Source organism: Brachyhypopomus gauderio, chromosome 17 (genome assembly GCF_052324685.1).
Source record: "Brachyhypopomus gauderio isolate BG-103 chromosome 17, BGAUD_0.2, whole genome shotgun sequence".
NCBI lineage: Eukaryota > Metazoa > Chordata > Actinopteri > Gymnotiformes > Hypopomidae > Brachyhypopomus > Brachyhypopomus gauderio.
The window spans coordinates 18,238,755-18,254,918 of record NC_135227.1 but is presented as its reverse complement, the minus strand read 5'-3'; the positions used below and the strand labels follow the sequence as shown (position 1 = coordinate 18,254,918).

Sequence of the window (16,164 nt, the reverse complement as noted above, 5' to 3'; positions counted from 1 at the left end):
AAATCTAGGCCTGAGCTCTAAGGAAGGTAGCATTCCCTTGTGTGTGTGTATACACACACACACACACACACACACACACACACACACACACACACACACACACACCCTGTCAGAGTGGCAGGGATAAGCTTGCTTGCACACATCTCTGGCCCGAGGCGAGTCAGCCCGTCTGCTGGTGGCTTCCCGCCGTCGTCTCGATCGCTCTTCGCTCGGTTGGCGCGGGCACTGTGGGCGTGGCCGGCCCAGGCCCCGCCCCCCCTGCTGGGAATGTTCATTAAATTCTTCCAGCGTTCTCCCTGCTTCCCATTGTCTTCCTCTCGCCCTCTGGACCCCAGGCGCTCGTCCCTGTTAGGAGGGAATTACTCACGCTCTCCTAGCGGGCTCGGAACAGGGAGAGCTGCACAAAGACTCCTTTATCCACGCCAGAACCAGACGGAGGAGTGCTGTTATTCCAGCACATCTCAAACGCCCTTTTCTTCTCCCTCTGCACTCTCTCTGTACATCTCTCTGCATCTGTCTGTCTCTCTCTCTTCCTGTTTCTTTGCATGTGCACACACACGCACACACACACACACACACACACACACACACACACACACACACACACACACACACACACACACTAAGGAGCAGTTCTCACTGGTCCTGTGGCTGTTGGTTACTCAAGTTACCAAAATGTAAAATATCAGATCAGATGTCTCAGTGCTTATATTGCAAGTTTTTACTTGTCTCGGTACAATTAATGACTGCATGAGAACAAAAGTGTTTAAACAAACTGGAGTGTGGAAGTATCTCGTCTCCAGTGGCTCAATAACCGGTGTGCAGAGACTCGGTGGTCCGTCACGCTCCATGTGGACACGGGTGGTGCTGGCTCTGTGGTGCATTAACCCAACACGCTCCACAATCACCAGCGCCCCCTGCAGGCCACGCCCTTCAGAGCTGGGCTGCTCCGCACGCTCCTGTTCACACTCTGCATCGATCCCACACCCCAGCACTACCACCTTGCGTGGTTTTCCTTTCGTTCTTTCTCTCTTTTCTGTCTCTCTCTGTCTCTCACACATATGTAGCCTCTGTGTGTGTGCAGCTGCTGTCGGGACAGATTGCCTCTGGTTGTCGGCCAGGGGGCGTGTGTGTGTTAGTAGGGCAGGAGGCGTGAAGGGGGACGCTCACACGGCGATGACCCCAGCGCTCTGTAGGACAGGCCAGGGTCCGCGACGCTGTCTGGCTCCCTCGCTCCGAGACCCCGACCTGGGGGCCACACTGTCTGGTGGTGAATACACCCACCCTCAGGAGATATACGCTGGTCTTACCCAGTGGAGCTGACGTGGCATGCGGTATGCTCACCCTTTGACTGGTCGTTATACCAGTCGCTCATAAGCTCCATAATTTCAGATGAACAACTAATTATTGTTTTTGTTATCCCTGGGGAGGTGAGTGATCACATGACCAAATAATGAAACAGGTGTTTAAGGCACCTCTGAGCTGCCATGCGTCAGGTGTGTTGCTCGCTCAGGTCCTACACCCTCCAGCCTTACCCACAATCCCAAGTTTGTGCCATGTCTCCTCACCCACTCGAGGAGACATGTTGGGGGTTTTGCCAGTCCTCTCCTCCCAACACCTTCCATTTGACCACGCCTGCCTGTCTCGGAGCCCTCCGTGTCAAACCCGGCCCAGCTCACATTTGGATCCTGGTCATGCTGGTTTGTTAAAAATACATTATATTAAAACAACTGTTTCCAGTGCATTTGCTACTTGTTATAGCCATGTTGATATGTATTATGTGCAAACATTTCTAATAGGTTTGTTACAAACATTGTTTCCAAATGTATGAATGTGTGGTAAAAATGTATACAAGTCCTCTGCTTCAGGGCCAGACCTAGCAAATCTAGCTTCAACTCAAATTTGAAATCTAACCACCCAAAAAGCACTCGAAGGCTTTCTTTGTTTGAGTCCGTTTGTGAAGTGATCCCGAGCATTAGTGCCGTGGACTTGAGTCTAAATCGGGTGGGTCTGGATTGGTTGAGTCTAGATTGGGTGGGTCTGGATTGGTTGAGTCTAGATCGGGTGGGTCTGGCTGGGAGTCTTGAGGTCACTGCACTCCCTCTCTGAAGCGATTGGTGTCTAACCTTGTGGACCTAACCTTGTGGACCTGTTGCAATCTAGGTGCAATGGCTACAAAAGTGCGGAGACATGACTCACGGGTCCATCCTTACCAAAGGATAGTGACCGCAGACCGAGGTTAGTTAGAAAACTTCCACTCTCTTTATAGTGTGTTTTTATTTTGCTGTGTTTCAGGTGGGATTTTATGACTGAAACACTCGAAACTTCGCCTGTAATGTCCATGATATGTTTACATTTGTGCTCAGGTTTGCATGTGTACAGAGTTTCTTTGGATTCTATTACTGACATAGCTTATGTACAGAGTTTATATCCGCACTGGAGACAAAGAAACCGCTTTGTGTCTCGATGCATTCTGGGAGCGATCCAAAAACTAGAGTTATTTTTTTATAACAATTCAGTCTGTCACCTTATGACTTGAATACTTTTTAATGCAAACCAAGGAGTCGGGACTGTATTGACAGCCTACTTACATTTCATACTCCTGTTTACCTCGTAAACTCTCGTGTCTTATGTTAATATATGAAACTCTCAGAAGTCATTCAAAATCTTTTTATAAGAGGTAAATACAGTGAATAATTTTGTACCATATTTTAGTTGTATGAAAGGTACTGTTATATTCGTGGACATTTTATAGCATATGTATTTATGACTACTGTATATAATTACAAAAAAATAAAGAGGTGAAAATAAAGTTCACTTTTCCCCCACTATTTATTGTGCAGCAGTACTAGCTCTCGAAGTCCCTGAACCACTAATCACTGTTTATAACATGCATTCCAACCCAGAAGACACTAAAACATTTACTAGTTTTTTGTTTGTGTTTTTCTGTTTGTCTGACATTCCTCTGCTTTTGTTTGTGGGTTCATGGGGCAACTATGACGCTTCAGTGACACTTAATAACGTTTTGATTCGGGTTGGGGGGCTCAATTAGTGTCCGATCATGATGTACCTACGTCATGATATTAACCAGATTAGCTTGTGTTTGTCTCTTGGCCGTGTGATAAGGGGATTTGAAAGAGATTGCATTCATTTTACTGTTAAAATGATGTCATTTCAGTCTCTTCTTGCTGAAACTAATATCCTTTCTATCTTTTTTCCTTTTTTTTTTTCTTTTGTTCCTAACCACCTAGCCGCCACCGGCAACTAACAAATGACCTCTGACCTCTGAACTCTTCACCCAATGATGAGCCGCCCCAAGCCTGTCCGCTGATCAGATTAACTGGTAATTGCCTTTTGCTAGCCTGTTGGACGCTGAGAGAGGCACCTGTCCGAACAGTGACCCTAACACACAAACCACAATAAGAACAAATGCCAACTGCGAAACCCAACAAGTTGTGTGACGATTGTGACTTTTTACTGTTTGAGTTGAATGACCCCATATTTTGTGTTTCTTTCTTTTTCTTTGTGCCTAAAGTCCCGCTATTTGGGTGGATGTTATTGGTAGCAAAAATCTGCACTGAGTTTAAAAACAAAAAAAAAAGCAATAAGTCTCTACAGGATTCTCTCCCCTAAGCGCACAGACGCAATGTCAAATACACTCTAATTTGACCCAGGATCCAGATTATAATCTCAATCCTGGAAACCTGGTTTTAACCCCTTTATCCAGCTATCTAGAGGATCCAGATTTCAGACATCAAGTAAAGGGAAAAGGAAAGAAATACTCTCACACGAACTTGTTAAATCTGCCGTTCTCATGTGTAGCCGTGTGTGTGTGTATCATCTGTTCAGTTTTCACTCTGCTGACACATTCTGGGTGCAGCTAGCTAGCTCACATTGAATGCATGGCTAAAATGACGGACTGCTGAGAGCTTTTTTTTTTTTTTTTTTTTTTTCGTCTTGTTTTCTGATCTGTTACACACTTTTGTTTGTTTGACATGTGTAGTTTTCTTTATTTGCTTATCATTTTCTGATTTTGTCAATATGAGTAGAAAGTTTTGTCATGTTAATAACTGCAATACTGGTGCCAGCTCAACAGGGGGCAGTAAGCAGAGCCATGTGGGGCAGTAAGGATGGGTTTGAAAGAGGAATGGGGTGAAGAAGAGTATTCTCAGTGTGAGTCTAGGCCGTTTAGGGCTGGGGAGATGTGGTGGGTGCACTAGCTGCCCTAGCCACCTGTGCTAGCCTAACTCTCAGCCTCACTACCCAGTGCCTCAAGTTTATAGAACATTTTTGGAAAAGAGCTGTGAGACAAAAGACAAAAAAAAAAAGTATTGTGTGCATATTTAGCCAAAGGGGTTCCATTTAATAAACATAAATATATACGAGTATGTATCTCGGTGCAGAGGGATCGATTCTTCTAGTCTAGAGTTTGAAAAGATGTGATGTCATGCCTGTGTATATTCGACATGCAATCAAATAGCATGAAAAGAAAATTTCCCCACTGCGCTCCTGTACCAGGATAATAATAAAAAAAAGCAAGAAACACTAAGAATTATGAATAAGTTGGACAGGAGTTGGGAAGGAGTTGTCCTCCACCTACTCCACACTGCCCATTTTTTTTTTCCCTTTTCCATAGTATTAAAATCTAAAACCTTATAATTTACCAGTGCAGCATATTGTCAGACCTTTGAGTCTCGAAGTGACTGTGCAGGTGCTTTAAGCGGATTGGCCCTTCACCTTGCATGACTTCATTTGGATTGGTCCATGTATTTAGTTATTCTGTTTGGATTGGTCCATGTATTTAGTTATTCTGTTTGGATTGGTCTATTGATTTTTAGTTCTTCTGAACCCCCCTCCCCCAACATGCATGCTTTCCTAATGTTCACTTTGAATTTGCTCATCCACAATGTGTCGTGCACAGTTTGACATTAGTAGTAGTCCAGCTACCAAACTCATATTAGTTTCTTTACCTTTTCCTCAAGAAAAAATAGGATGTAAAAGCCATGTCTGCCTGTTTCAATTGCTTTATACATACATGTTATATATACAAATGTACACAAATGTAAGATAGGTCATTGCATATTAAGATACTGAAACGATCAAAATTAGATACTTTTACAGGGTGCTGGAGAAGAAATATATTTTTGGCAATTTTAGCTTTTTATACTTAACTTGCAGTTAAAAAATATTAAAAATGAAGAAAAAAAAAAGGTGAAAAATAGTTATCAAAGGTTGGACAGTTGCCGTGTGTGACTGGAAGCTGTTGGCCAGGACCACGAACTAAACCTGTCGAACGTTGGAGCGCTTGTTTGAAGTGAGGCGGGTGACTGGTCCGAGAGGTGCAGGAAGAGTGAACAAAAGTGCCTTATTGATGGTCGTTTCTTTTCCCGAGTGACGTTGTGTTCAGTAATAACCTGCAGCAGCTAAGGCCGTGTGTGGAGAAGTCGAGATCAGGGGAGACGTGATAGTGTTGCATCTACTCTATGCAAGAAGAATAGCAGTCGTTTGACCAGCTAACTATGTGCCATGATTTGTCTTCCCAAGGTTAGGTCAATACCCCCCCCCCCGCCATCGCCTTACCTTTATCCCCCCCCCCCCCCCCCCGTGGCATTTTGAACATTTTTCTTTACCCCTTTATCTTGGATTTTGAAGACAATATCAGTAGTTTGGTCTGTAATCCTGTTACTGTGATTCTGTTTAAAATGAACCGCCATTAGTGAGGCATGAATCCAGCGATTTGAATTTAGAAATGAATCCTAGATGAGTTGCAGTATCCTGGGGGTGGGGGTCACGCGTTGATCCTCCCTTGTTTCAGCAGTTAAGAACTGGATGGTTCCCTTTAATGGATTGTCTCATTTTATTCTGTTTTTTTTTTCTTTTCTGAATTAGCATACTGCTTTTGCCTAAATTTCCAGTGCTAGTGTTTTATGAAAAGAAATTAACTTTTCAGAAAAAAAAAAAAGCTGGTTGAGCTTACTTTGGGAAAAGGCCTCAGTGTATCTTAAAGGCAACACGTTGCTATGTGCAAGATAAATGGAGGAGTTGGGCTGGGAGAATGATTAAGAATAAGACTGGTGCATTTTTAAAAGTATTACTGGTGCAGGGTTGGCTGGGCTGTTCAGACACCTCGTACTTGGAGTCGTGCCAAATTTGAATGCCATTAGCGAATGGGATTTTTAACGTGAATCACTGAGCGTGAGGCCTGTAAGTCAACCCTGCCATCCAGACTCCAGCCATTCAAGGGGGGAGGTTTAATTGCATCATGTAAAAAAGGGAGGGAGGAAAACCTAAATTGGAGCATTTTTGTGCATTGAGGACTAAATCTCCATCCCTAATAGTCTTTTTTTTTTTTTTTTTTTTATATATACACGTGCTGTTATACCGGAAAGGTCTTTTTTTATTTTTATTTTCAGTGTTAGATGCTTTCTTTTTGAAAACATTATATTATAATGCAATATCAGACAGGAGGTTTGACAAGACTGCTCAGAAATGAAACAGTATTAAGAGAATTCCCTCTGTGATGTTACTATATGCTGTTGGTCATTGTAATAAGGTCAATTTAACCCCATCAGGTGTATAGAGAAATCTCTTGTATTCTCCTGCCTGCCTACTACATGTATAATAATGTACAATCATTGTTACAGGTTTCTAATGTATTTTTCTAACTTCATTTTATATGTGTATTATAAATCACGTTTCTGACCTTTTTGTTTGGTTTGAAAAGCCCACTACAGTTTTATTTTTTGGTTTAAATCCACGTCTCCTCCCTTTAATGTTCTCTTCCATCTATCTGGGAAACTGAGTTTTGCCCTTCCCACCTGTATCATTTGATTTATTGCCAATCCTTAACTTGTTTAACTCATTAGCAACTTGATTAGTTTTTTTCTTGTTGTAAGAATTTTTACGTGCTTGCATTTAGTTTTCATGGTGTATGCTGATATTTTTCTTATTAACCCCCCTTGGCATTTATTTTAATAAAACATTCTTAGTAAGAATTTTACTAACTTTGCTGATATTTTTATTTTGGTCTTGTGTTTTAACCTGTTTAATGACTGTACTACCTTGGTCTGGTTCACGGACTAACACAATTAAAACTAGTGTCTGACCACCTTCACATTTGTACACAAAACTGAAGGAATCCACTAACACACTCGCGCACACGTTCACTTGTGTGTGTGTGTTTGTTTTTATAGATTTTGACAAACACTGGATCACTTGACACGCACAAACACAATGGTATACATGCGTGTACACACACACTAACTGGAGACGTGCACGAGACGGTCCGCTCTTCCACTGCTACTGTGGGCTCACCTGTGTCGCTATACAGATCCCTGTTCTTGCTGAACCTGCCTAAACTTTGATCCAAACACGCTCTGCCACGCTGCCTGCCTCCCTCTCTCCTTCCCCCTCTCTCTCTCTCTCTCTCTCTCTCTCTCTCTCTCTCTCACACCGTGCTGGTTATTGCTGTCTCTGCAGAAGAACGGTATGTAGCACATTTTTGTACAACTGGATTTAGAACATTTCTAGGGTTCTAGAACTGATGGGTCCTGGATCTTCTAGGGTGGTTTGAAGCTGAGCTGAAAGACTGGAATTAAACGGAGTTGTTGGATTCAAATAAGCTTTTCACCACTAGTTCTTGCCTATAACTGGAGATGATATGAAACGGTTTTGATATTTTTTTTGTGTGTGTTGGATGGTGCCTTTTTGTCAGTAGAATTTCTCAGCATGCATTAGCATTAATGCACACAGAGTGTTTTCAGTGTCGCAAATCTTGCAGTTGTGCAAGATTTCGCTTCAGAGTATCCTGCCAAACCTATTAGAGTGCTGGTTAAAGCCCTGCCTTGATTTAGCCCAGCCCTGTCCGAACTCGACCTCTCCCGCCAGGCCATGCACACACAGTGCTGATGGTTTCTTTGGGAGTTCGGTGTGTAAGAGGCTGCTGTCCTTTACGGCATCTGGTTCAGTACGTTTGCAAAGCACAAAGTGGTCAAACACCCAAAAAAAAAAAAAAACCATAAGAACTGCTCATATCCTGTTACCATGGAGACTCGACGATAGTGTCTTTACTGTCCAGGACACCTGGGATCATAGGTGTAGGTTTTATCCGACTCGATTTATTTACACATTGGTTTTGCCTCTGGGGGGTTTGCTTAGCTTTCTCTGTTGCTTTGTAAACACACCCAGCACAGTGTCTACTAATAATTCTTTTTCTTTTTCTTCGTTTTTGGGGTACTTTTCTGTCCACTCTGAAGTATCTTACATTTTCCTTTAAGCTCTCTTTAGTTTACTGTTCAATTTACAGTTTGAACTGAAACATTAACCTTTTATTAATCTGATTTTTTTTACCCTTTAACCCACTGAGTGAAGATAACAGCAGGTGAAATAAAATGGGGACTTCAGTCTTTTAAAATAGATTTTTCATAGTTGTGGAAAGCAGTTTGTTAACATGACGTGAGGACCTCGTTGAGGTGTGAGGTGTTAGGGTGGTGTGGTTGGCGACACTGGCTGTCTCGACTCCAGGCATCAGGGTCGGAGCCATTTGGGGTTTGTTTCCCTCCCAAGTTTGAGAGCTAAAACTTCACACATCAAAACGGTGAAATTAACTATTGAACTCACTGATTTAAAACTGTGGGGTTGCTTTCACTTTATAAGCCAAAGTGGACACTACAAATTATTTTGTGAAGTTTTATTTATTGTGTCTGGGTTACTGCAGTAGCATTAAACAGGCCTTTTCCTCCACTGTTACACTCCTTACACTCCTATTGCTGAGTGTTCCTCTGACATTTCTGTAATGTCAGCAGTTTTAATCAGTTGTTGGTGAACTGTAAGCCCTTTTTTAAATCCAAAAACCCATTTTCAACTCCCCTGTACAGAAGTCTGAACTTTAATGACATACTATTTTTAAGTGTCCCATGTTTCAGCTTTTTAGTGCTTTGAAGAAGACGTCCTCTCATTAAGTTCCTGCTGTGGATGGATATTGGACCATAACATGCCTTTAATATCCATTATAGCAAATCATTGATCATTCATGTGCCTTATGTAGTCCTCTGAGAAGCAAGTAGTATATATATATATATTTTTTTTTTTTTAAGAATCAACCCTCCAATGATATTTACTGTGTTTGAAAACATTCCTCCATTGACTAAAAACTAGTGGTCTGATGTCTTTTGACTATATGTGGCACTCAGGGGGTTAAAGACAAACTTCTACCAAATCTTCTAGGGAGAAAATACTAGGAGGGAGGAGGGGGTGATATACTGGTGATATACTGGAGTTTTTATTTTGGCTTTACTTTGTTTATTCATACATTTTTATTATTTCCACTGTATTTTATTAAAAGCCAATCATTAAGAGAAAAAAAGTCTCAGATGAATCTCATATTTCTGGTTTTCCAAGAATCTGTAAAATAGTTTTGGCTGTGATACCTCTTTGTTTTTTATGTGTAGATCAGGGGGAAAGAGACCATGTAACAGTATGTTGCTCACAACAACAAAAGGGAAATATGAACGTGTGTAATAAAGTACCCTGTTTACAACCTGTGTCCCCTGCTTCTCACTGGACTTCTTCTGGGGTCTGATGGTGGTTCTTCACTGGACTGGAAGGTAAGGGTTGTTTTTTTTTTTTTTTTTTTTTTTTGCGCAATTATTTTACATTGTAATCACCTTGGGCATTTCTTTGTCCCATTCGGTAAAACAAGTGTTAATTTGTACGTTTACCTTTTTATAAACTGTATTTGGATAACTCGGAAGGGTTCAGGAGATGGGGGAGCACTTGAATAGTTAAATCCCACAACCACAAATGTTGTACCTGGCCAGTATACATTTGCTGCATTTTCGACTGAGATGTAGGAATGGTTAAAAATAGGATATCCAGCTTAAATTAGGGCGAGGACCGAGTCGCCAACGTTTTAGGTGCGTTTACGAATAGGTGTCCGTCTCAACAGGAAATTGCAGTGGTGTATTTTAATGGTTTCCACACCTCTGATCCTACGTGGAGGCCTCGTCACCAGTAAATAGTGATGAGGTTAGTTTGATCAAACATGGTGGAAAAGAGTTTCGAGATGGATTCTCCGCACCCAAAAGTTGCACTTGGTGAGTGAAAACGGTTCAGATCCTAAATCCAATGTATTAAAGCAGGTACAATTCCCCGTGTTTAGGGGGAGCATAAACTCTCCAACAATAATCTGAGTTTTAATGCGACCCGGTTTACACTAGCTGCTCTGGCATGTTCAGATGAGGCCAGTCTGCCTTGGCGGTTCTCCCGAGTCTTGTGTTCGTGCTCATACAGAAATATCAGCAAGACCGACCCGTAAAGAGAACTTGTGTCGATGACTTTGGATTAGAGGGCCTGCCAAAAACGGTAAACTTAAATTCCAGCTTTGTGAAGCTTATGATGGACAGCATTTGTTTAGTTACAGAATAGCATACCGAGTTTCCTGATGTTTAGTAACTGCCCTGTTAACGTTAATTCTGTGTCTTTTAAATATGTGCTTCACCTATACAAACACACGTGGCCCACACTATTTAAGATGTTTATTCGTTCTGTTTTCTAAAATCAGATCTCGTGCTGTTGGTCGAACCTTTCACTTGTCTTTGTGATTTCTGTTCTTTGTAAACGAGTTGTGGTGGTTTTGTCCACCCCTGCAGGCCTATATTTTCCTGGCCATCCCCTTGTAATCTGGTATTTATTTATCTAGACTACCCCAGCTGTGTGACATGTCTAAATGTTTAATATTTTGTGGTTTTGACCACCACTGCTCCATGTTTGTTGAAGGTACGTAGTGAACAGTACCGGGAGCAGCACTGATCTGACCGGACACCGAACCACACAAGGCTGGATGTACACTGTAGGCCTCCGTTGACCTCTCGTCCTGGTTATTGACGCTTTATGTGACTGCTCAAGGGCTCAAAGTGTCGTTAAAACCGCAATGAATCGTTACAGGTGGTATTTTTCTCGTAACTTTGCTAATTCAGCCCTTTGCTTTTCCAGCCTGTCAGAGTGCCGCACGGCGCTTCACGTTAATTAACACGCCGAGCGCAGACGTGACTCGGCGCACGAGACTGCTGCCTCTGCACGTGTCCACGCGCGCGCGCGTCCTCCAAAGGGCTTCATGGTTTTCCTCTTGAGAACATTTAGCAGCCTTTTAGCAAAATTAATGTTAATATATGAGTGTGTGAGTCGTCTCCTCGTCTGGCTTGTCATGCTTTTCATAGGCCTATTTGAAGGTAGTACTTTTAGTCAAAATCGGACGGACCGCTAAATCCACTGATAGTTCTCTGACCTAATGTTTGATTTGGCATAGAAAATAATCTAATCTTAGTCACGCTGCTGTTTTTCTGATATAGTTGGATGTGTGTTTACTCGGTTTGTTTCACACTCGCTCTCACACACACTTATTCCCTCACGTTTCCACTCAGTATGGGCTTAGCAGTTTGGAGTATTTGGTGTGTGGGGATGTGCGTGCACTTGTGTGTGTGTGTGTGTGTGTGTGTGTGTGTGTGAGAGAGAGATGCGTGTGTGATGCGCGAGGGCGGAAGGCAGCGCTCCCGTTAGTGGGAGAAGGATGAAAGGGGCCGTTTGTAGAGGCAGCTGGGAGCCCCGAGAATGAGGAGCAGAGGCAGGCTGAGTCAAAAGGGATAAGTGAACCCAGTTGCTGCAGAATGAATCATGAGTGTTCTGCACACCACAGCTGTGTGTGTGTGTGTGTGTGTGTGTGTGTGTGTGTGTGTGTGAGTGAGAGAGAGAGAGAGAGAGACGGCGTGCCAAACATTTGATGTGCATGTTTGTCAGGGTGGCAGAGAGAGACATGGTGTGGAGTTTAGCCACTGCAAGCCCAGTGTGATGAATAGTGTTTTGTGTACGTATGGACACCTGGGTAAGGGGATGGAGCTTTAGTAGCTGTGTGAGCAGGTGAGAGAGGAACCTTTGTCCTGTTTCTGAGAGCCAGCCTGTGTTTGCACTCTAATCGGCCATAATTAATTCATAGTGTTCTCGTACCTCACTTGATTTGCAGAAAATCAAACTAAATTGATCAAATCCACCACATTTGAAATTAGACACTAGTTTCCAATGTGGTGTGTGTACATACACACACACACACACACACACCGTGCATGCGAAAAATGCAGATTGCAGGGGGCTCGGTTGCATTAAAAAAAGATCATTGTTCGGTTTCCTCTCCTATCTCACCTATGTCAGACGTCTCTGCACCTTGAACACTGCAGCTTCACAAGCAAACACTCATATACATAATCCCAGTCGTGTGCGTAATCCCAGTCGTGTGCGTAATCCCAGTCGTGGACTGTGTTGTTGGATGCATGTCTGTGTGTTGCCCATGATCATTCTATCTGAGCAAACCAGCATATATGCTTGAGTACACACACACACACACACACGTGAGGAGAGTGTGCTGACGTCCAGGACCTTGCTGTGTCTCTCTCTTCTCACCTTTATTCTCTTAAGCATATAATTCCATCTGTGTGTGTGGTGAGACTGAGATGGGAGAGGAAATTGAACAATGATCCGTTTTAATGCACCTGAGCCTCTTGCAATCTACATTCACAGCATGCACTGTGTGTGTGTGTGTGTGTTTGTGTGTGTGTTTGCTCGCGCACACCATATCAGAAACCAGCAACTGATTTGAAACGTGGTAGATCTGATTAATTTCCTGGGCAGCACAGAATAGAACCGACTTGTAAATCAAATATTTTTTCAACATTTTGCATCAGCTGTTGGTGTTACTGAGGCTAATTACACACAGTTGCCTTTTGTCTTTCTAACCATTGGGTTGGCTTGTCTGAAGTGCTCTAATGACTCACTCCTCCTGGACGCTGATGAAGAGGGTAACATTCCCTGTTCAAACACCACACACAAGACAGTCAGTGTGCACGAGCAAGTCATTCTACCTCTAATTTTTTTCACTGCTGGATTGACTCACTGACTGATTGTTTGATTGATTTGTGTTGGGTGAGAAGTGTTTATAATTGTTTGCTCTGTTGGTGATCTGCCACTAACAGGCCTCGATGAAAGGATCCCGTTACATAACTGTGGAACGCTCTACAGAGTCAACCGATGTAACTTCCTCTTCCCATAAATTAATTTATTTGATTTTGATACCCTGGCATTATTTAATTTGTGGTGTGTGTGTGTGTGTGTGTGTGTGTGTGTGTGTGTGTGTGTGTGTGTGTAAATAATATATATATAAAAACACACACACACTTCTGGAGAATGATGAGGGAGAACTGTAGACAGAGTTCAGATTTAGATTTCCACTTAGTGTGGAATTGGAAGGTGACAAATTGCATGGTTATTATAATAAGACAAAACAAAGAAAAGCATTTTCCATGTAAAAAAAAATGGAATCAAAAACAATCATAATCAACCAAATAACCAACATAAAATGACAAATATATATGTATAAATATACATGTCACATCATTGTCATTAAATGTATACAATTTAGAACGAATGTGTGAGTTATATTTAGTGTATATTTAGTTTCCATGCTGAACAAACAAGGATCCTGTGAACATTATCATGTGGCAGTTATGATTGGAGATGCTCACCAGAGCCTCTTCAGTGTTTGTAGACACTCTGGGCCATGCTGACTGCAGTCCGCTGACCATGTGCTTACTGGTCTGGGATCAGTTGGAAATAACATGCAGAAAATATAAACTAACTAAAAATAAAATTGCCACTCACACACAAATCTATCTGGATGCAAGTCAAACTGGTTTTTATTGTTGTAAAATAATACAGAAATAAAAGCCACCCTGAAGCATAAAACTTATAGCTTGGTTAGGAAACTGTATTGATGAAGACATTATGGATTACATATATTATTTGTTTTATTGGCATGCGTGTCATGCATTGCAGAGACAGTTGTAATACATTCTACTTTAATATGCATGTGTAGTGACCATCTCTACATGCATTCTTTCTGTGTGTGTGTGTGTGTGTGTGTGTGTGTGTGTGTTAATCTATCCTGTCTAGGAGTGTACTAACGGTGTGTGTGTGCATCCTTTCTAGGAGTGTACTAACGGTGTGTGTGTTCATCCTTTCTAGGAGTGTACTGACACTGTGTGTACTAACACTGTGTGTAGATGAATCTTTCGACAGACAGGTAGGCAGGTTTTCATCCCATGGAATAGCTGTGGTAGATCAAAGCTCAGACAGATTCATCCACCCATTTGACCTCCTCTTTGAAATCTGCTTTGGAATGTCTGCACAGAGAGCAAAGGAGGTTAGCAATTATGTGTTTGTGTTTGCATGTGTGTGTGAGTGTGTGTGTGTTTCAAGGTTTGTACAGGCACAAACGTTCTGGTGTTGTCTGTGTGACAAACCCATCTGCAGGTCTCAGCAAACCTACAGACCAACTGCAAACTAGAACCCATGACCTGTGTCCGTGTCCGTCACACTCTTCATCTCTCTCTCTCTCTCTCTCTGCTGCTGCTGCTGCTGTTCATGAGAAATCTAATTCAATGTGACAGCCACATCTATTTTTCAGCTCAAGTCACTGTAGCTCTGAGCTCTCCATTACATACCTACCACCACCATAAATACACACACACACCCAGCACACAGGTGAGCCCCTGGTTTAAGAGCTTACCTCATCCCCTGCTGGGGCATTATGTCTACTCTTCACCCCAGCACACACCCTGGTATCACCCCAGCATGCACTCTGGTATCACCCCAGGAAGACAGAATTCTCCTGCACGTTACAACGTGTCAGTTGGTTTGAAAGGCCATTTTCAGTTGCATGTTGTTTTCATATTTAAATGTAAGACATCACTTGTTTTCACTAGTCTTTATTTTCATTAGTGGTGGACCTCTTCACGTGTGTGGCAGCAGCACTGATCTATAATACAGCACCACGGATCTATAATACATTCTTTAAAGATCTATAATACATCCCTTATTGACCTGTTATACATTCTTTATTGTAGATCAGTGGACAGTGCTGATTCCTTCTTCCTGTGAGACATGAACAGCCAATCCTCTCCCAGTTTGGGCAGGTGTATCAAACCTGGCTGCTTCAGAATGCCAAGGGCTCGTTGCTGTGATGCGGGACTCTGATCTCCATGGTGATGGTTGAGTTACAGTTGATGCAGTGATTTGTTTGCGTAACCACGCCACTGGCAGTGGATTATGTGGTAAGAAATATTTGGCCACGCCCCTTCTCCCACAAACCTCTTTCTTAGATTCAAGTGCAGTTAGCATGTCCGCCTATGAAATCACAGCACTGGACGTCCAGCTAGCTAACCGAGACTTAGGTTTGTTCACTCATTGGTTTAGTTATATGTGAAATGGCCGCTGTCTGACTCATTCTGAGCTAATGCTTCTGGGTTGCTTTTATGGTTTTGACTTCCTCTAATCATGTAATTAACATGCCGAGTCATTTTTTCTGGACGTTGCAACATCACAGGTGGTTTTGATATGTGAACCAGGGTGTGTTCATGATGGATGGTGTGTGATTCTCTTGTCTGGGCTTCAAAGAGGAAACAAGAAAACCAGAATGTTCTTCGAGTAAGTCAAACCCTACAGAAGGGGGGGGGGGGGGGGGGGGGGGTGTTGTTAGAAAGATGCATAGGAGGAGAGGGATGGAGAGAGAGAATCAGGGAGAGGGGGAGTGAAAGTCAGAAAGAAGGGAGAGAGTGGAAAAGAAAGGGATTTTTGTGTGTGTGACCTCAACTGAAAGTGTTTGTTGTGCTTGTGTGTTTTATGCGTTGGAGAGTGTTGAATGTGTGCCCGTGTGCAAGCTGGTGTGTGAACTGGCGGTAAGGGCTGTTCTAGTCAAGGTCTAAAATCACTCAGGGATTTGTCCGTCAGTTCCTCTCCCTCCTCTGTCTTTCTCTATCTTTCTTTGATTCTGTTTCGGTCTCTCTCGTTCTCCCTCTCTCATCCTACAGCGCTAGACAGATTTGTGCGCTGGTGGATTTGCACCGCTGAATGCAGCACAGGGGCTCGGGATACAGCGGTTGGCCTCAGGACTGGGGATGAAGCCCTCCCCCTGCTCTTACCACGGTCTTCCTCTCACACTCCTACCACTGTGTTCAGCACTCCTCCTCCTTTGTGCTTCAGAGCTGCTGTTTGTGTGCCATGCTGAAAACGTGAATAGCGCAGTGTGGCAGGTCACAGCTACAGCGCTGGCCGACCACACTT

At 42.9% G+C, this 16,164-nt stretch overlaps 1 protein-coding gene across 3 annotated transcripts in view; it reads left to right on the top strand.

Moving 5' to 3' along the window:
* The first annotated feature begins 9,616 nt into the window (after positions 1–9,616).
* Positions 9,617–16,164, top strand: part of LOC143480792 (uncharacterized) — a 123,806-nt gene continuing 117,258 nt past the window's right edge. For all 3 annotated transcript variants that reach the window (XR_013121877.1, XR_013121878.1, XM_076978632.1), the window contains exon 1: positions 9,617–10,094. Coding sequence is in view for 1 of the 3 variants with exons in the window: in XM_076978632.1 (XP_076834747.1) it covers positions 10,043–10,094 (52 nt within the window). In the remaining 2 variants the exon portion in view is untranslated. The remainder of the gene's footprint in view (positions 10,095–16,164) is intronic.